Raw genomic sequence first — 22,095 nt, 5'->3', positions numbered from 1 at the left:
ATATGATTTGTGTGATCTAAATGTTGTGACACAGAAGTTGTGACAGTGTGGAGTCCATTGGCGATTTTAGCATGTAAATATTGGTGGGGCAAACAAAAACAAAAGTGGGATGCATGCCAGCAAAGCCACTACACAACACAACACTAAACAATACATTCATTGCATTATAATGGTGACAAACGGTGCCCACAAACTGTTAGGGCCTACATAAAGCTGTCCCAACAGCAGAGTCCCAACAGCAGTCCCAACACCTAACCACTGCTACACCTGGCTATCAGCGGAGCCTTGTCTGGCAGCGTAACAGTTCATTCAGCTTCATTTACTGCCTTTTATAAAAACATAGCTGATATGGCTGACTTGCTTAAACAAATGTGGTTTCTACTGACAATTGAGATGTACAAACTATGGCATAAGGGGACGACAAGCGGATAAGAGGCAATCCGTAATTTCGATTAAGACATTAATGAGCGAGCTACGATGGACGTAGTCAATATAACTATTTGTTCAGCACTTTTGAAATGTACAGCGACAGAATTCAGCACATGGGCCGTTCTTACAGTGTTCTCCCTGTACACCAAGTCAGAACCTTAGGATAAATAAAGGGGGCATATAAGCAAACAATGAAAGCTCTTACAATATTAGATGATTCCATGTCTCTAAAACAGGTTATAGGCTACATGTGCACCACCAAGTCAGAACAGTAGGCGAAATTAAGAGGTGAAAATAGACCCAATTATTAGTTGGATGACCGTTCAAAATGTATTTTCCCAGTTGGAGCTCGTTTATTCCCGACTTTCCAGTTGCAATGCTTGCAATTAGCCACTGTCACCAATTTTTTCCAAACCACTCATTGTTGAATTTGCGATTTCCAACTAATGTTTATGTCCAATGGCCGATGAGCACAGATACGTTTTATCTATAATTTATCTTCATTATTTCTCTTCATATGACAAGGATTAAAAAGGATTTGCCAGTAGATTGTCGACTTGATTCATGATGATGACTGCTAGCTAAGATTTTGAAAGTAAGTTGTTGACATGATCAGTCCAATCAAAGCTACTATACATATAACGTGATTTGACATAATTTTATCTGTGGCCAATGACCTTGAGCCTTCTTGGAAGGGCACTTCTAATGTAACTCTATGGCAGCAACCAAAGGGCTTGATTTTTAGAAGTCTACTGTAGACTTGGCCTTAGACTTGAAAACAAAAAAGAGACCATGTTTGTATGGGGCTTTACTAACTCAATGATATATATAGTTTTTACAATGTTTGCAAACGGATATGTGACAGGTATTAATGCCAAAATAACATGCAAAACAAGCAAGCACCCCCACCCCCAAAAAATGTATTTATTTATTTGTTATTTTTTGCCCCACCTGCCCTGAATGACGGGTCGCCACTGGTGGAGTCATAGCCTGTCATGTTTTTTTTTTTTTAAAGGCTCTGAATGAATGGTCTGCGAGTGCTTCTGCGTCCTTGAGTGCAGTGTTCCTAGGGATACTGTAGGGGCGTGTCGCGTGGATCATGATCATCTTTACACGTCTGTGTACAGAGGGAACAAACGTACGTTTGTGAAAATAATATGTACAATACGATTTGATGCTAAAGCTAATTGCCAGTGACAAATCCAACTGTGAAGAACAGATCATCTCCGATTGCTTGACTGTCTGAAGCCGCACCAACCAATGGCCCCGATTGACAGCGCGAAATCAACATAGAACAGTCGTGGCCCGCCAAACTGCGAACTCACTATGCGACGAGATGGACGAAGAATGATTTCTATGTCTGATGAATTTTGGATTATCACGGTGTTTAGGTGAACAAAGCTACTGTCCGGAGTTGACATATCGTTAATTATGGCAATTCTGTGTGGAATCATATTTCTGTTTTGGTTAGTGGAAGAGGTGAGTATCTGATATTTATAGTCATAAATTCAATCGATGTCAAAGCGAAGAATTTTTGCCCTCATTTTGCTTCTATTAAAATGTTTAATATGTGCTTGGGGAACTGTCTCGTTGGTCTCTCAAATATTAATTTAAGCCATGGGGTTTATTGAGTGTCAACATGACAATGTGCCCTGCTGTTGCAGAAGTTGTAGTCTATTGAAAACTAAGGCCTGTGAAAGTTAGGCAGTTATGTAAGGTTACATAAGTCAGTGGTATATTGAAGGCTATTCTGTAGTAATGTATTAAGATCTATTTTATGTTCTTGAAATGAAACATTATTTTGAAAAATTCAACATTCATAACAATCTTACTGGGCTCATATTTATATCAGCCTGGATCATATCATACCACAATATTAATTAGTTTGGCCTTGTCTTACCAATGACCATTTGGTTCCATCCAATAATATACAATAAATAACTCACACCATTTTACAATTTTATCAATCCTACTGTGCATGCCATGCAAACAGACACATGAACTTCACACACCTACAGTACACACACACACACACACACACGCCTGTGGCGGTCGGTGCCGTTTAAGATGAGGGAGGTTGATTTTTGTTTTATGAACATGGCCTATTACAGCATATTGGATGACTGTCATTCATATTCCATTCACCCAGCTAAATGTAACATCGTTAGGTTTAGGCTACTACATGATAATCACATTTTCCCTGTACCCATCATGAGGTTGCTACAACCTAGCCTATGAATTAAAGTTTACAACATAGGTTATTCAGGTCGATAGAATTTTGAGTAATCAAGGTGACAGACAGTGCCACATTCAATACCGCCTTGCACACTTTTGCCTGCATTTCAAATCAAATCAAATTGTATTTTATTTGCGCCGAATACAACATACAAAAATGCTTACTTACAGCCCTTAACCAACAATGCATTTATTTCTTAATAAAAAAGTAAAATAAAATAACAGTAGGGAGGCTATATACAGGGGGGTACCGGTGCAGAGTCAAGTAGTTGAGGCTAGTTGAGGTAGTTGAGGTAATATGAACATGTGGGTAGAGTTAAAGTGACTATGCATGAATAATTAACAGAGTAGCAGCAGCGTAAAAAGATGGGGTGGGGGTGCAAATAGTCCGGGTAGCCATGATTAGCTGTTCAGGAGTCTTATGGCTTGGCGGTAGAAGCTGTTGAAAAGCCTTTTGGACTTAGACTTGGCGCTCCGGTACCGCTTGCCGTGCGGTAGCAGAGAGAACAGTCTATGACTAGGGTGGCTGGAGTCTTTGACAATTTTGAGGGCCTTCCTCTGACACCACCTGGTATAGAGGTCCTGGATGGCAGGAAGCTTGGCCCCAGTGATGTACTGGGCCGTACGCACTACCCTCTGTAGTGCCTTGCGGTCGGAGGCCGAGCAGTTGCCATACCAGGCGGTGATGCAACCAGTCAGGATGCTCTCGATGGTGCAGCTGTATAACTTTTTGAGGATCTGAGGACCCATGCCAAATCTTTTCAGTCTCCTGAGGGGGAATATGCTTTGTCGTGCCCTCTTCACGACTGTCTTGGTGTGTTTGGACCATGATCGTTCGTTGGTGATGTGGACACCAAGGAACTTGAAGCTCTCAACCTGTTCCACTACAGCCCCGTCGATGAGAATGGGGGCGTGCTCAGTCCTCTTTTTTTTCCTGTAGTCCACAATCATCTCCTTTGTCTTGGTCACGTTGAGGGAGAGGTTGTTATCCTGGCACCACACGGCCAGGTCTCTGACCTCCTCCCTACAGGCTGTCTAATCTTTGTCGGTGATCAGGCCTACCACTGTTGTGTCGTCGGCAAACTTAATGATGGTGTTGGAGTCGTGCCTGGCCATGCAGTCATGGGTGAACAGGGAGTACAGGAGGGGACTGAGCACGCACCCCTGAGGGGCCCCCGTGTTGAGGATCAGCGTGGCAGATGTGTTGTTACCTAACCTTACCACCTGGGGGCGGCCCGTCAGGAAGTCCAGGATCCAGTTGCAGAGGGAGGTGTTTAGTCCAAGGATCCTTAGCTTAGTGATGAGCTTTGAGGACACTATGGTGTTGAATGCTGAGCTGTAGTCAATGAATAGCATTCTCACGTAGGTGTTCCTCTTGTCCAGGTGGGAAAGGGCAGTGTGGAGTGCAATAGAGATTGCATCATCTGTGGATCTGTTGGGGCGGTATGCAAATTGGAATGGGTCTAGGGTTTCTGGGATAATGGTGTTGATGTGAGCCATGACCAGCCTTTCAAAGCACTTCATGGCTACAGACGTCAGTGCTATGGGTCGGTAGTCAATTAGGCAGGTTATCTTAGTGTCCTTGGGCACGGGGACTATGGTGGTCTGCTTGAAACATGTTGGTATTACAGACTCAGTCAGGGACATGTTGAAAATGTCGGTGAAGACACTTGCCAGTTGGTCAGCACATGCTCGGAGTACACATCCTGGTAATCCGTCTGGCCCTGCGGCCTTGTGAATGTTGACCTGCTTAAAAGTCTTACTCACATCGGCTACGGAGAGCGTGATCACATAGTCATCCGGAACAGCTGGTGCTCTCATGCATGCTTCAGTGTTGCTAGCCTCGACGCGAGCATAGAAGTGGTTTAGCTCGTCTGGTAGGCTTGTGTCACTGGGCAGCTCGCGGCTGTGCTTCCCTTTGTAGTCTGTAATAGTTTTCAAGCCCTGCCACATCCGACGAGCGTCAGAGCCGGTGTAGTACGATTCAGTCTTAGACCTGTATTGACTCTTTGCCTGTTTGATGGTTCGTCGGAGGGCATAGCGGGATTTCTTATAAGTGTCCGGGTTAGAGTCCCGGACATCTAGCTGATCTAGGGTGTAATCATTAGTCCAACATCTGCAAACGAGAGTTTCGAGTGGACAAATTCAGGTATGCTTATCCCTGTTTCGTTCCGTTTGCTTCAATTTATGAAAAGTTTTTCAACAGAATTGGTGCAATGAATGCACCCCTGATCACACGCAAACACAGTTCACTTTCATAGCAGCCACATACAAACAGCTTGTTGTATATATAATTATTTCTTACATCTATTAAGATGAAAAAACCTTTCCAAGCCAAACCTTCATATCATGACCGCTAACCGCTACACACAGCCTACATCGTTGTCACGTCATAGTCAACATAGCTACTAGAACTAATGCTTTAGTAAACCGCTACATCATGCAGTACGGTTTACAGTCAGCAGCAAGCAGTTTAGCAGTTACACCGGCGGGCCCCGGTGGCAATACATTAATAAAACCAAAGCTTACCTTGACTTGGAAGAGTTCCAGTGTTGGATATCCATAGCCAGCTAGCTAACATAGCATCCCTCTCTGTTTGAGTAGGCTAAACTAGCTAGCTGCATTCGACGCTAGCTAAGTAAGTGAAAGTGAAATATTTTTTGTATGAAATATAGTTCTCTCTCTCTTGCTTCTCCTTAATTTTGAAAGAAATTAATTTGTTCAAAACTGTTCAACTATTGTCTTTCTCTCTCTTTGAGTCAACTACTCACCACATTTTATACACTGCAGTGCTAGCTAGCTGTAGCTTATGCATTCAGTACTAGATTCATTCTCTGATCCTTTGATTGGGTGGACAACATGTCAGTTCATGCTGGAAGAGCTCTGATAATTTGGAGGACGCCCTCCGGAAGATGTCATAATTACTGTGTTGAGAACCATGAGCCTCCTAGGTTTTGTATTGAAGTCGATGTACCAAGAGGAGGACGGAAGCTAGCTGTCCTCTGGCTACACCATGGTGCTACCCTACAGAGTGCTGCTGAGGCTAGTGTAGACCTTTATTGCAAAACAGTGTGTTTTAATCAATTATTTGGTGACGTGAATATATTTAGTACAGTTTTATCTAAAAAGGATCACCTTTTTTAATGTTTCACTATTTTTCTTTTCCTCCTCTGAGTAGCCTCCACTGACACACACACACACACACACACACACACACACACACACACACACACACACACACACACACACACACACACACACACACACACACACACACACACACACACACGAGGCAGCTCTTCCTCTGCTAACCATTGTTAATTGTCACAGAGCTGAAGCACTGACAAACAGCTCTTTGTGGTCCTTTCCGTGACCACAAAGGCAGGCTCCAGTCCTGCTCAGGGGCTGCCTTTGTGTCCCCCTGCCATGACTGTATTTGGAAGGGACACCCTGCTAGCTGCAATTGACCGTGGACACAAACATCCACCTGGCAGGCTGGTGTGGAAAAAAGGCTGGAGTGTTTCCCACAATTACTCCCATCAAACAAGGGCAATGCTAGCTGGCTCGCCTCACAGCTCACACATACCTTACATGGTGATGGAAGGACATCAAACAAAGTGGATGTCTCATCATCATACAAGCCAGAGCCTCAGAAAAGAACACAGGGGAATAGTGTGTGATTATGTCTAGTGAGGGCAGTAATAGTGAGAGTACACAGCCCGTTTTTCTCCAGTACCTCATTTAGAGGCTTGTTATACACAAAGCTCTGGGCCTGGTCTGACAGAGGCTGCATTGTGTGTGTGCAGAGTGGGTTCTGGTCTCGTCTGGACTTTGCAGTCAGCGGTTCACAATCATCTTGAGTTGGCGTCTGAACATAGAGCATTGCATGAAATGGAAGTTTGGTTCATGAAATATGAACTTTGCTTACAGTAAGTGATATTTATAATACCAATGTTAATGACAAGACAACTAAGTCCTGTTTGGTGGTCACATTTGGCACATCACAGAGAAATACAACTACAAGGAATTCACATGGTTGACATGTTTACATGCCAAACACAATGGTCATTCAACATGTTCTCTAATTTCTCTTCTGCCTTTCAAGATGATTTTATCATGATGCTTCATTTTCCCTCTGAGATTGCTCTTTGATTTCATACCAGCAACTATAAATCAATGACCAGTTTTCCTCTTCTCATTGACAGTGCACAGCTTCCAAGAAGTACTGCTGGTATTTTGAAGGAGGCTACCCCATCTATTTCATGTAAGTATACTGTACATACACATAGGTGTAACAGAATTAATCTGGACACAGACAAAATTACATTGCAGCATACTGTATATTAATTGTTAATAGTAAGACATTCATATTTTACAAGACATATTTATTAGTTTTCAACATTCTGCCATTCAGATTAAACTGTTTGTGAACTTAAAGAGCGCAGTCTATTGATTCCCTCTGGCTTGTTTAAAGGCCGGGTGGTGTTTGATTAAAGAAAATGGTCCCTGGATGTGGATGAATACAGAGAAATCACCCAGGTTGGTAACGTTATAATGAGTCAATACCAGCCTTTGACTCAGTCCACTATCATAGCAGACTCATTTAGGCAGTCATTCAAATAGCCTGCCGTCGAAGCGGCGAGGGGAAAGAATGAATAAGCTGTAGCTTTTCCAAATCCAATCATGAAATCCAACTGTCTCGAAAACCTGACCCTAGGCAACACAGTGATTAGGGTCTGGTTTCTATGATGGACTCTTTTGGCATAGAAGAACTACGTCACTGCCTACATTGATAAGGGGGGGAAAATCTGGGGACTCTCCCAACAAATCACAAGGCAGACATGCCAGAATGTCGGGATTCAAAACCAAAGTTTGCAGGCAAAACCGTTGCAGGGGTTTTAGTTAAAGTAGTTGATGCAAACTAGCCACTTGCGAAATGCACTCATTAAAAATAACCTTTGTGATTTCCATCTTGCTAGCTACTATTTAGTATTTTATTTAAGCGGATAAAGTAGTGACGTAGTTCCTCTATGACTAAAGACTCCATCATTGAAACCAGACCCTAGTCACTGTGTTGCCTAGGGTCGGGTTTTTGAGACTACACAGCATCCACTGGGTTAAGAAATCACATTGGAGAAGCTCTTTGATTTTTATCTAAATCATTTAACTAATGGGCTAATCATTAGTCTTCAGACCAAGTCTTTGCAATTATAAAGACATGTTAGCCACTAGGCTGGCTGCAGAATTCTACCACTTGCTTTTAGAAAGGCCTCATTTTCAATGTATGAGGAGCTTTTAGAAATGCACTACAGTGGTGGTGCATCAGTAGGAGTTATTAAAAATGTAAAGCCTGAGGTTAGAGTTGGAGTTATGGTGGGAGAGAGAGGAGAGCATTACTGGGAGTTAGCATGCGGCAGTGACTGGGGGATATGTATTGGATTGCCTCTGTAAAATAGTGCACACACAGATCTAATGAAATACAGTATATTGCAGGCCGACTGTGGAATTGAAATAGTGCACTATTAAGAGAATGCTGGCTCAGCTCTATGCCCTCTCCTAGGGCTGTGCTGCTAATGACTTGTGTAATGTATGGCCTTAATGCTGAAAGCTGGAAATGCAGCTCTCACCCTTATAGTACTGCTGGTTTTAAAATACAGTACAAAATACTGACAGTAGGAGAGGGAGTATTTTAAATGTTGAGGAGGATTTGTCATGAAAGTGGATTGCCGTCTATTTAGCCAGAGGATTTGATGTCCAGTGCAGCTCAGTGGATGATGAACATTTCTCTGAAATCTGTAACGATGCCATAAATCATCTCTCCTCTATGTTTAAAACTGAAGCTTCTATCCGCCCTTGAAAAACATCAGACACCGCTGCTCTCTGCGCAGGGCAGATCTGAAGCCTGCAACTGCCAAGTCACATCTCTGCCTCACACTAAGCACTGCCCCATCAACAGAGAAAAAACTATAAAAGTAATTTGTTAAAGTTAATGAATTTCTACTTACTTTAATGACTAAGTATGATTCATTCTTAACTAAAAGTTCCTATATTTGACATTATAAAATGTTTTGTGTGTGAGCGTGCGCACAGTAGTCAAGTCACAATGAGAGCATGTAGGAGAAAAAAAGGAAGGAAAGCGCTGCTAGGGTAAGCAATAGTAGATCTTTGTAGATACAGTGAGGGAAAAAAGTATTTGATCCCCTGCTGATTTTGTACGTTTGCCCACTGACAAAGACATGATCAGTCTATAATTTTAATGGTAGGTTTATTTGAACAGTGAGAGACAGAATAACAACACAAAAATCCAGAAAAACGCATGTCAAAAATGTTATCAATTGATTTGCATTTTTATGAGGGAAATAAGTATTTGACCCCTCTGCAAAACATGACTTAGTACTGGTGGCAAAACCCTTGCTGGCAATCACAGAGGTCAGACGTTTCTTGTAGTTGGCCACCAGGTTTGCACACATCTCAGGAGGGATTTTGTCCCACTCCTCTTTGCAGATCTTCTCCAAGTCATTAAGGTTTCGAGGCTGACGTTTGGCAACTCGAACATTCAGCTCCCTCCACAGATTTTCTATGGGATTAAGGTCTGGAGACTGGCTAGGCCACTCCAGGACCTTAATGTGCTTCTTCTTGAGCCACTCCTTTGTTGCCTTGGACGTGTGTTTTGGGTCATTGTCATGCTGGAATACCCATCCACGACCCATTTTCAATGCCCTGGCTGAGGGAAGGAGGTTCTCACCCAAGATTTGACGGTACATGGCCCCGTCCATCGTCCCTTTGATGCGGTGAAGTTGTCCTGTCCCCTTAGCAGAAAAACACCCCCAAAGCATAACGTTTCCATGGTGTTCTTGGGGTCATAGGCAGCATTCCTCCTTCTCCAAACACGGCGAGTTGAGTTGATGCCAAAGAGCTCGATTTTGGTCTCATCTGACCACAACACTTTCACCCAGTTCTCCTCTGAATCATTCAGATGTTCATTGGCAAACTTCAGACGGCCCTGTATATGTGCTTTCTTGAGCAGGGGGACCTTGCGGGCGCTGCAGGATTTCAGTCCTTCACGGCGTAGTGTGTTACCAATTGTTTTCTTGGTGACTATGGTCCCAACTGCCTTGAGATCATTGACAAGATCCTCCCATGTAGTTCTGGGCTGATTCCTCACCGTTCTCATGATCATTGCAACTCCACGAGGTGAGATCTTGCATGGAGCCCCAGACCGAGGGAGATTGACAGTTATTTTGTGTTTCTTCCATTTGCGAATAATCTCATCGCACCAACTGTTGGCACCTTCTCACAAAGCTGCTTGGCGATGGTCTTGTAGCCCATTCCAGCCTTGTGTAGGTCTACAATATTGTCCCTGAAATCCTTGGAGAGCTCTTTGGTCTTGGCCATGGTGGAGAGTTTGGAATCTGATTGATTGATTGCTTCTGTGGACAGGTGTCTTTTATACAGGTAATAGACAGAGATTAGGAGCACTCCCTTTAAGAGTGTGCTCCTAATCTCAGCTCGTTACCTGTAGAAAAGACACTTGGGAGCCAGAAATCTTTCTGATTGAGAGGGGGTCAAATACTTATTTCCCTCATTAAAATGCAAATCAATTAATACAATTTTCGACATGCGTTTTTCTGTATGTTTTTGTTGTTATTCTGTCTCTCACTGTTCAAATAAACCTACCATTAAAATTATAGACTGATCATTTCTTTGTCAGTGGGCAAACGTACAAAATCAGCAGGGGATCAAATACTTTTTTCCTTCACTGTAGAAGGTGCTCTTTGGTAAAAGGGGTAAATTGGTCATCAAAAAGAAAGGAGGACCAAGGCACTCATCATATCATTGATTAAAATGCCTTTATTTGTATGGTATGTTCAATGGAACCAACTCTTGATTCCGTTGAACATACCATACAAGTAAAGGCATCACAATGAGAGCAATTCATCATCAGCTCTCCTGTATACAGATGCTGACAATTGATCTGCAGGGGGTTTAGATAGCTATCCAACTTCAGCTCAGGGACTCAAGACAAACTGAAAAGAAAATGGAACTAAACCTAGTGCTCCCTCAATAGTTGACTTAATATTCATCTTAGACCGCAGAGCGTTTGTCATCTGCTTGACATGTCTATTCTACTGGGCCTCTTGGTATTTGTCTCAGACTTTTACCTCAGTACTGTGCATATGAGAACTGCCATTTGTCTGAATGTGTTTTGATAGGGTTGTTGGAGGACTATACTGTTTGTACAAAAGCCTTCTCTCTCAATATTCTAGATGCTGGTGATTGTAATAAAAGCTTCCTCTGTGTGTGTGTGTGTGTGTGTGTTGTAGATGCCGGTCGTATGAGGACTGTTGTGGGACACGGTGCTGTGTCCGAGCCCTCTCCATCCAGAGACTATGGTATTTCTGGTGAGTTCCCCCAAGACTAGCCTGCCAGTCTAGCTTCTCACACTACTCTATTTCATCTACTCCCTCCTTCCTCCTACTCTCCATCCTCTATCTCTCGCTTTCTCTTTCTCTTGCTTTCTCTTTCTTTCTCTCGCTTTCTCTCTCTTATTCTCTCGCTCGCACTCTCTCTCCTCTCCTTCTCTCGCTGTCTCTACCCAACTTACCCCCTGTATATACTTGTGTGCATTTATGCATAAGACACTGGTTTCTTCACAGAGTTTATGGTCCTTTGGGAGCTCCTTTGTTTCTACTTAAGACCATGCCCCTCGTGACGGTTTCTTGCTGCAGCTTAGAATAGCTACACTGGCTCACAGTGAAATGCTTCCCACTGGGCACAGATGTCAATTCAACATGTATGCCACGTTGGTTCAAAGTAATTTAATTGAAATGACGTGGAAACTACATTTATTCGACCAGTGTGTGCCCAGTGGGTTGATTGTTATGACATGATCTTAATATGCAATTCAGTCATTGTAGAAACTGCTCTGTGCATGCGTGCATGTTAGTGATGCGCGGGTTGACTCATAACCCGCAGTCCCCGCAGTTATTTCCACAGGTTGGGCGGGTTTAGGGTCATTAAATATTGTGTGGATGAAGGGCGGGTTGAATAAAGAGAAAACAATAGCCTACTTTTAAAATATTTATTGTACAATTTAGGCTACATTGAGGTTTTTCTTTCATTATTTTAGGCTATCTGGCATTAGTGCGTAAACCTAAGCTTTACATTTACATTTTAGTCATTTAGCAGACGCTCTTATCCAGAGCGACTTACAGTTAGTGAGTGCATACATTTTTTTCATACTTTAGGATCTAACTGTACGCTCGCCTACACGCCAATGCGTGGTCCTCTGTAGCTCAATTGGTAGAGCATGGCGCTTGTAATGCCAGGGTAGTGGGTTCGATCCCCGGGACCACCCATACGTAAAAATGTATGCACACATGACTGTAAGTCGCTTTGGATAAAAGCGTCTGCTAAATGGCATATTATTATTATTATTAATGCCAAATGCTATTTGGGAACGGGCAGAAAAAGTTAGCATCGATCCACTGAGGCAAAAAGGACAATGTTGGCGTTTAATTCAATAACAGAAAATCTGCGAAATGGAGAATTGAAAATAAAGAGAAGGGAGGGCCAGAAAAGTAATGTTTTGGAAAGATTTGGTGAAGTGGTAAAAGAGGATGATAGCAGTGCTAGCTATGTTATGTGTGATGATTATGAGGTCCTATACAAATTCGACAGTCAAAAGAAGGGGACTTCAAATAGGCCTATGACACGTCAAGGGAACTGTATGTAGCCTACTCTTCAGATCGAAAACTGAAAATCTGGACAGTGACTGTAGGTCTATAACCTCTCACATAGCCTTAATATTTTTGTATTTGTATTTATTTAACCTTTATTTAACTAGGCAAGTCAGTTCAGAACAAATTCTTATTTACAATAGCCTTAATATGAACTCCAAATGTAGGCTACATTTTCACTGGAACAGGAGTGGAGATTACTTTTTAACACACATCTACCAAACTCACTACTTCAATCAATCAATCAATTTTATTTTATATAGCCCTTCGTACATCAGCTGATATCTCGAAGTGCTGTACAGAAACCCAGCCTAAAACCCCAAACAGCTAGTAATGCAGGTGTAGAAGCACGGTGGCTAGGAAAAACTCCCTAGAAAGGCCAAAACCTAGGAAGAAACCTAGAGAGGAACCAGGCTATGAGGGGTGGCCAGTCCTCTTCTGGCTGTGCCGGGTGGAGATTATAACAGAACCATGCTAAGATGTTCAAAAATGTTCATAAGTGACAAGCATGGTCAAATAATAATCAGGAATAAATCTCAGTTGGCTTTTCATAGCCGATCATTAAGAGTTGAAAACAGCAGGTCTGGGACAGGTAGGGGTTCCATAACCGCAGGCAGAACAGTTGAAACTGGAATAGCAGCAAGGCCAGGCGGACTGGGGACAGCAAGGAGTCACCACGGCCGGTAGTCCCGACGTATGGTCCTAGGGCTCAGGTCTCTCAGTTGGCTTTTCATAGCCGATCATTAAGAGTTGAAAACAGCAGGTCTGGGACAGGTAGGGGTTTCGTAACCGCAGGCAGAACAGTTGAAACTGGAATAGCAGCAAGGCCAGGCGGACTGGGGACAGCAAGGTGTCAGCATGCCCGGTAGTCCTGACGTATGGTCCTAGGGCTCAGGTTCTCAGAGAGAAAGAGAGAACGAGAGAATTAGAGAGAGCATACTTAAATTCACACAGGACACTGGATAAGACAGGAGAAGTACTCCAGGTATAACCAACTAACCCCAGCCCCCCGACACATAAACTACTGCAGCATAAATACTGGAGGCTGAGACAGGAGCGGTCCGGAGACACTGTGGCCCCATCCGAAGAAACCCCCGGACAGGGCCAAACAGGAAGGATATAACCCCACCCACTCTGCCAAAGCACAGCCCCCGCACCACTAGAGGGATATCCTCAACCACCAACTTACAATCCTGAGACAAGGCCGAGTATAGCCCACAGAGGTCTCCACCACAGCACAAACCAAGGGGGGGCGCCAACCCAGACAGGAAGATCACGTCAGTAACTCAACTACTTGATTGAGGGACCTTACAGATAATCGTATGTGTGTGGTACAGAGATGGGGTAGTCATTCAAAAATCACGTTAACCACTATTATTGAACACAGAATGAGTCCATGCATAATTGTTAAGCACATTTTTACTCCTGAACCTATTTAGGCTTGCCATAACAAAGGGGTTGAACACTTATTGACTCAAGACATTTCAGCTTTTAATTTAATATTAATTTCCAATATTTTCTACAAACAAAATTCCACTTTGACATCATGGGGTGTTGTGTGTAGATACACAAAATCTCAATTTAATCCATTTTAAATTCAGGCTGTAACACAACAAAATGGGGAAAAAGTAAAGGGGTGTGAATACTTCCTGAAGGCACTGTATGTACATATAAAGTGCCTTCAGGAAGTATTCAGACCCCTTGACTTTTTCCACATTTTGTTACGTTACAGTCTTATTATAAAATTGATTAAAAAATAAATATATCCACAGCAATCTACACACAATACCGCATAATGACAAAGCGAAAACAGTTTTTTTGAAATTTTTGCAAATGTATTAAAACAAACAAACAGATACCTTATTTACATAAGTATTCAAACCCTTTGCTATGAGTCTCGAAATTGAGCTCAGGTGCATCCTGTTTCCATTGATCATCCTTGAGATGTTTCTACAACTTGATTGGATAAATTCAATTGATTAGACATGATTTGGAAAGGCACACACCTGTCTATATAGTTGACAGTGCATGTCAGAGCAAAAACCAAGCCATGAGGTCGAAGAAATTGTCCGTAGTGCTCCGAGACAGGATTGTGTCGATGCACGGATCTGGGGAAGGGTACCAAAACATTTCTGCAGCATTGAAGGTCCCCAAGAACACAGTGGCATCCATCATTCTTAAAAGGAATACGTTTGGGACCACCGAGACTCTTCCTAGAGCTGGCCACCCGGCCAAACTGAGCAATCAGGGGAGAAGGGCCTTGGTCAGGGAGGTGACCAATAACCCGATGGTCACTCTGACAGAGCTCTAGAGTTCCTCTGTGGAGATGGGAGACCCTTCCAGAAGGACAACCATCTCTGCAGCACTCCACAAATCAAGCCTTTATGGTAAAGTGGCCAGACGGAAGCCACTCCTCAGTAAAAGGCACATGACAGCCCGCTTGGAGTTTGCCAAAAGGCACCTAAAGACTCTCAGACCATGAGAAGCGAGATTCTCTGGTCTGATGAAACCAAGATTGAACTCTTTGGCGTGAATGCCAAACGTCACGTCTGGAGGAAACCTGGCACCAACCCTACGGTGAAGCATGGTGGTGGCAACATCACGCTGTGTGGATGTTTTTCAGCGGCAGGGACTGGGAGACTAGTCAGGATCGAGGCAAATATGAACGGCGCAAAGTACAGAGAGATCCTTGATGAAAACCTGCTCCAGAGCGCTCAGGACCTTAGACTGAGGCGAAGGTTCACCTTCCCACAGGACAACGACCCTAAGCATGAGGCTGTAATCGCTGCCAAAGGTGCTTCAACAAAGTACTGAGTAAAGGGTCTGAATACTTATGTAAATGTAATATTTCCGTTTTTATTTTTATGGGGTATTGTGTGTAGATTGATGAGGGGGAAAAAAACGATTGAATCCATTTTAGAATAAGGCTGTAACATAACAAAATGTGGAAAAAGTTAAGGGGTCTGAATACTTTCCGAATGCACTGTAGGTAGGGGTAAAGTGACTAGATAATAAGCAGTAGCAGCAGCGTACAGTATGTGATGAGTTAAAAAGTTGGTGCAAAGGAGGTCAATGCAGATAGTCTGGGTAGCTATTTGGTTAACTATTTAGCAGTCTTATGGCTTGGGGGTAGAAGCTGTTCAGGGTCCTGTTGGTTCCAGACTTGGTGCATCGGTACAGCTTGCCGTGTGGTAGCAGAGAGAATAGTCTATGACTTGGGTGGCTGGAGTCTTTGACAATTTTGAGGGCCTTTCTCTTCTGACACTGCCTGGTATAGAGGTCCTGGATGGCAGGGAGCTCAGCTCCAGTGATGTACTGGGCCGTACGCGCTACCCTCTGTAGCGCCTTGCGGTCGGATGCCAAGCAGTTGCTATACCAAGCGGTGATACAGCCAGTCAAGATGCCCTTAATGGTGCAGCTGTAGAACTTTTTGAGGATCTGAGGGCCCATGCCAATTCTGTTCAGCCTCCTGAGGGGGAAGAGGCGTTGTCCTGCCTTCTTCACGACTGTGTTGGTGTGTGTGGACCATGTTAATTCCTTAGTGATGTGGACATAGAGGAACTTGATGCTCTTGAACCTCTCCACTACAGCCCCGTCGATGTAGATGGGGGCGTGCTCTGCCCTCCGTTTCCTGTAGTCAACAATCAGCTCCTTTGTCTTGCTGACGTTGATGGAAATGTTGTTGTCCTGTTACCACACTGCCAGGTCACTAACCTCCTCCCTGTAGGCTGTCTCATCATCGTCGGTGATCAGGCCTACCACCGTCTTGTCGTCAGCAAACTTAATGATGGTATTGAAGTTGTGCGCGGCCACACAGTCGTGGGTGAACAGGGAGTACAGGAGGGGACTAAGCACACACCAGAAGGGCCCCCAGCATGGCGGGTGTGTTGTTGCCTACCTTCACCACCTGGGGGCGGCCTGTCAAGAAGTCCAAGATCCAGTTGCAGAGGGAGGTGTTCAGTCGCAGGGTCCTGAGCATAGTGATGAGCTCGGAAGGCACTATGGTGTTGAACGCTGAGCTGTAGTCAATGAACAGCATTCTCACATAGGTGTTCCTCTTATCCAGGTGGGAGAGGGCGGTGTGGAGTGCAATAGAGATTGCATCATCTGTGGATCTGTTGGGGCATTATGCGAATTGGAGTATGTTCAGGGTGTCTGGGATGATGGTGTTGATGTGAGCCATGACCAGCCTTTCAAAGCATTTCATAGCTACAGATGTTAGTACTATGGGGTGATAATCATTTAGACAAGTTACCTTGGCATTCTTGGACACACGGACTATGGTGATCTGCTTGAAACATGTAGGCATTACAGACTGGGTCTGGATTAGTGTCCCGTTCCTTGAAAGCGTCAGCTCTAGCCTTTAGCTCAGTACGGATGTTGCCTATAATCCATTGCTTTTGGTTGGGACATGTCACTGTGGGGACGATGTCGTTGATGCACTTAATGAAACCGGTGATTGATGTAGTAAACTTGTCAATGTTATCGGATGAATCGCGTAACATATTCCAGTCTGCTTGCAAAACAGTCCTATAGCTTAGCATACGCTTCATCGGACCACTTCCGTATTGAGCTGGTACTTCCTGTTTGAGTTTTTGCTCATCACTGGTACTTTCTGTTTGAGTTTTTGCTTGACAGCAGGAATCAGGAGGATAGAGTTATGGTCAGATTTGCTGAAGGGTGGGCGAGGGAGAGCTTTGTATGTGTTTCTTTGTGTGGCATAAAGGTGATCAAGTGTTTCGCCTCCTCTAGCACAGGTGACATGCTAGTAAAAATGAGGTAAAACGGATTTCAGTTTCCCCGCATTAAAATCACTGGCCTCGAGAAGCTGGATGTGCATTTTCAAGTGTGCTTATGGCCCGTTGAGTGCGGTCTTAGTGCCAGCATCAGTTTGTGGTGGTAAATAGACAGCTATGAAAAATATAGATTAAAACTCTCTTGGTAAATAGTATGGTCTGCAGCTTATCATGAGGTATTCTAACTCAGGCGAACAAAAACTTGAGACTTTCTTAACATTAGAGATCACGCACCAGCTGTTATTAACAAAGAGACACACACCTCACCCCTTCGCCTTATCTGAAGCTACCGTCTGGTCTAGATGATGCATGGAAAAGCCAGCGAGATGTACACTACCGTTCAAAAATGTGGGTTCACTTAGAAATGTCCTTGTTTTCGGAAGAAAAGCAATTTTTTTGTCCATTAAAATAACATCAAATTGAGCAGAAATACAGTGTAGACATTGTTAATGTTGTAAATGGCTATTGTAGCTGGAAACGGCTGATTTTTAATGGAATATCTACATAGGCGTACAGAGACCCATTATCAGAAGCCATCAGTCCTGTGTTCCAATGGCACGTTGTGTTTGCTAATCCAAGTTTATCATTTTAAAAGGCTAATTGATCATTAGAAAACCATTTTGCAATTAGTTGAGTATCTGGAGCATCAGCAATTGTGGGTCGATTACAGGCTCAAAATGGCCAGAAACAAAGAACTTTCTTCTGAAGCTCGTCAGTCTATTCTTGTTCTGAGAAATGAAGGCTATTCCATGCGAGAAATTGCCAAGAAACTGAAGATCTTGTACAACGCTGTGTACTACTCCCTTCACAGAACAGTGCAAACTGGCTCTAACCAGAATAGAAAGAGGAGTGGGAGGCCCCGGTGCACAACTGAGCAAGAGGACAAATACATTAGAGTGTCTAGTTTGAGAAACAGACGCCTCACAGGTCCTCAACTGGCAGCTTCATTAAATAGTACCCACAAAATACCAGTCTCAACGTCAACAGTGAAGAGGCGACTCCAGGACGCTGACCTTCTAGGCAGAGTTGCATAGAAAAGCCATATCTCAGACTGCTCATCTTAATCTTTTATTTTTATTGGCCAGTCTGAGATATGGCCTCTGTATGCCTATGTAGATATTCCATAAAAAATCTGCTGTTTCCAGCTACAATAGCCATTTACAACACTAACAATGTCAACAATGTATTTCTGATCAATTTGATGTTATTTTAATGGAGAAAAAAATTGCTTTTCTTTCGAAAACAAGGACATTTCTAAGTGACCCCAAACTTATGAACGGTAGTGTATATTATCCATGTCCCGTCTTTGAAGTAGCTTGAATAACACTATTCGATAACACTATTATGAGGACGTTTTGGTGACAGAACAGACAATCCAAGGTTCCTCAGCCTTTTCAAATGTTCAGAGACACAGAGCTGCTTTGAAATACACATGATTGTCCAATTTCTATCAATACTGGGCTATTGGGAAATTATTTTACTAGACTGTCAAGGATGAACTCTCTTTAACTCCATTAAATTGAGCATTTAAGGTCTTTCAAATTCTACCGTTGATGTCGGAGGACTCAATGCATGGAGGTCTATTTTCCTCGTAAGGTCAGAACATCTTCCAGCTCTCTCTCTCTTTCATGTATCTCATTCTGTCTCTGTAAGGCTATGTATTTATGGTACATATTGGATTGGAGTTGACGGAGCTTGTATAACGTTCTGACTAACGTTCAAGTGTTGCTGTCTGTGTTTGCAGGCTACTGCTGATGATGGGCGTGTTGTTCTGCTGTGGGGCGGGGTTCTTCATCCGCAGACGCATTAACCCCTCCCCCCTTCCTGAGGACACCTTCAATGTGTCATTCACCAGACACCCAATGACAGGTGAGTCACATTCACACCAACCGCCTTGTGTGATGTCATCTTCCTATCATACTTATACATCCTCTCCCATTCTCCCTACCCTCACTCTATATCCTGTCTTTGCAAGTGATACCTCCTTCCTTTTATTTTCCCATTCAACACCCACATCCTCTCTCCAGATCTCCTTTTTTCCTTCCCTCACTTTATCTCCCACTCCCCCCATCTACTCATGTCCTTGTCTCCTTCTCATTTCATTGCTCACTATTCCACAGACTCAGTGCAGTAATTTATACACAGCAGTACAAATGAACTTTTCTCAGTTTGCTCCAGTCCTCAGTAACTTCTGAGACTGGGACAGATAGGACATGTGTCTCTGATCTCATACAGTACAGTGATTGACTCTACTTCTGATTCTGGATCTGCATCCCAAATGGCACCCTATTCCCTCCTCCTCCTCACACACACACACACACACACACACACACACACACACACACAGACACTCCTCCAAGCCCCTGCAGTCACTGACCTGGAAATATGGGTATTAATATATCATGTTCTGGCTCTGGAGGGAGTAGGAGTAAAACATAATGATGCTAATATTCCATATGTTATGTGTTGAGGTTTAAAACGTGATATGTTCTAGTTCAGTGCTGCACCATGGTTCATTCTTGTCCCTAAGTGGACCAATGGAAACTGAGCTGTTGGAGAGAAATGCTGCTTATTCATATTCATGCATGTAACACATACTCTCTAACCCCAAACATCACTCAGTTCAGCTTTCACTATAGCAGTCAGGAAATGTAGCTGTCACAATGCAGAAGTCTAGAGGATAGTGGTATTGGGTGTGTCGTGATCTGCCCTTTATTGCTGGCCCCGTTATTTACGTCAACCTTATGAAACAAAATATTACACAATACACAATACATAGATGGTGACCTTGGTAAGTCCCATTTCTCTACTCTCTTTGTCCACTAGGACTGCAGCAGCCCGGCATGCAAAACTATGGAGCCTCAGGAGGGATGATCCTCACCCCTACATACCCCATACAGGCCCATCCCCACCCGGTCCACCCCTCCCACATGGCAGAACCCTACTCACACCCTACCCCTCCCCCTCCCCCTCCGGCCTACTGCAACCTCCCTCCTCCACCCTACGAACAGGTGCTGCAGGCCTCTGAGAAGAGGTAACCAGGAGGAAAAAGACATTGGAATGAATTAAATGATTTCAAACCCTTTAGAGTTCTCAACCCTGCCACAACTGACAGCAGAGATGGGTCACTGGCCCACGTTTTGACTCATTCAAGTAGAAAGCGAGTCTGATATGGTAATGGTTAGCATCTCTACGGTAAAAACATCCATGCTCATTAAGGGCTGGTTTCCTGGACACAGATGAACGCTGATCCTGGACTAAAAAGCATGCATTGAAACATGCATTATAATAGTTTTTTAGTCCGGGACTAGGCTTAATCTGTGTCTGGGAAACCCGCCCTGAGAGCAGCCTCAGTCTGAACAACAATGGATCGATCTCAAAGTGTTTGTTTTCACGTCACCTCTCTAAGATGAAGAGCCGACCAGAAGTGAGAACCAATTGAATAAAACAGACATGGATCCAGATAGTTTGTCTATTAACAACTAGCCTGCCTGCCTGCATGGTCCTCTGTCAACAACACTGTGTCAGCTGGAAGAGCAGCATCTATCTGAGCATAACTCAGATCACCCACTCAGGATACTGTATTATCGCCCACTATCTGGTATGTTTTTAATATCACTACCGTCTGAGCATTTAGTATCTCTAGTACAGATCAGCAGCCTAGTACAGATCAGTAGATTAGATATGATCAGCAGCCTATAATACTGTGGAAATACTGTAGAAATACCAACTCTGTTTCCCTTTGTGTCTCTCAAAATGCATTTTGTGTATGTCTTCCAGTGGAGGCTGCTGAGGGGAGAACGGCTCATAATAATGGCCGGAACAGCGCAAATGGAATGGCATCAAACACCTGGAAACCATGTGTTTGATGTATTTTATAGCGTTCCACTAATTCCGCTCCAGTCATTACCACAAGCCCATTCTCCCCAAATAAGATGCCACCAACCTCCTGTGATGTCTTCTATATTTTATTAAGGTAGTGTAGCCAATAATCTATGCAATTTGCTAATGAATTCAGATGTAGATTGTGGTTGTTGTTTCTCACAATGTTTTCACAGTATCCTGAATTAGCATAGTACACAGTTAACATGTATCACCAGCTTGCCTAATAAAGTTATGGGGGAAGTGATTAATCTGGAAATGTATTGTGTTCCTTCCAAATGGTTCAAGATAATGTCACTACAATGCTCTGTACCCAGAATCCAAATATAATATTTATTATCACAAGCTTCTAGTGTTCACTTTTCTCATACAACAGGAGATTCAACAATAATAATGATACATCATAGATTACTTTAAACCACCAGGTGTCAGTCAACAGCTCTATAAAATGTCTGATTTTCAAGCATGATCCAGCTCTTTTATTCTGTACTCTGGAGGCAAGCTGTTAGGCTGTACTGATGTAGAACACAAACCATTGATTTCTATATCACATTAGTTCACTCATTTCCAATGGATTTTCATTTTAAGTGGATGCCACACATTCAATCCTATAAATGGGTGTTTTGTACGCATCCTGCAGTTTTTTTTATCAATTATTTAAAAAGCTTAAAACATGTTAAATTCACCCTTAGTTTATTTTCAACAACAGGTAATACAGAACATTTTATTACTGTAAGCCACACTCATTACCGAAAACGGTTCTCTGAATGGAGAACTACAGTGAGCGTACACTACAGACATTGCAACCGCAGGCAGGCTGACTTACTAGAGATGTATTTTCCTAGTAAACAGCTCTACATGTGCAGCAGCAGCACAGCAGCAGTCAGTGGCTCACATGATTATTCTCTTCCCTGAATACAAAACCCTGCGGATATTAGCATAATGCGACCAATAGCTTAATGATGCGATTACATGCCATTTATCCAACATCCGGAATGTATCACAAGACACTG

The 22,095-nt window shown here is 43.3% G+C and overlaps 1 protein-coding gene across 1 annotated transcript; it reads left to right on the top strand.

Moving 5' to 3' along the window:
* Positions 1-1,482: 1,482 nt before the first annotated feature.
* On the top strand, positions 1,483-21,338 carry LOC311099196 (WW domain binding protein VOPP1-like). The gene is made up of 5 exons (XM_084139876.1): positions 1,483-1,908; positions 6,870-6,928; positions 10,989-11,066; positions 18,945-19,069; positions 20,027-21,338. Exons 1-5 carry the CDS (start codon positions 1,861-1,863, stop codon positions 20,236-20,238), a joined length of 522 nt encoding a protein of 173 aa, XP_083996002.1. The 5' UTR covers positions 1,483-1,860; the 3' UTR covers positions 20,239-21,338.
* The last annotated feature ends 757 nt before the right edge of the window (positions 21,339-22,095 follow it).

Source organism: Coregonus lavaretus (assembly GCF_964263955.1).
Source record: "Coregonus lavaretus genome assembly, chromosome: 23".
Taxonomy (NCBI): domain Eukaryota; kingdom Metazoa; phylum Chordata; class Actinopteri; order Salmoniformes; family Salmonidae; genus Coregonus; species Coregonus lavaretus.
This window is presented reverse-complemented; position numbering and strand designations above follow the sequence as displayed.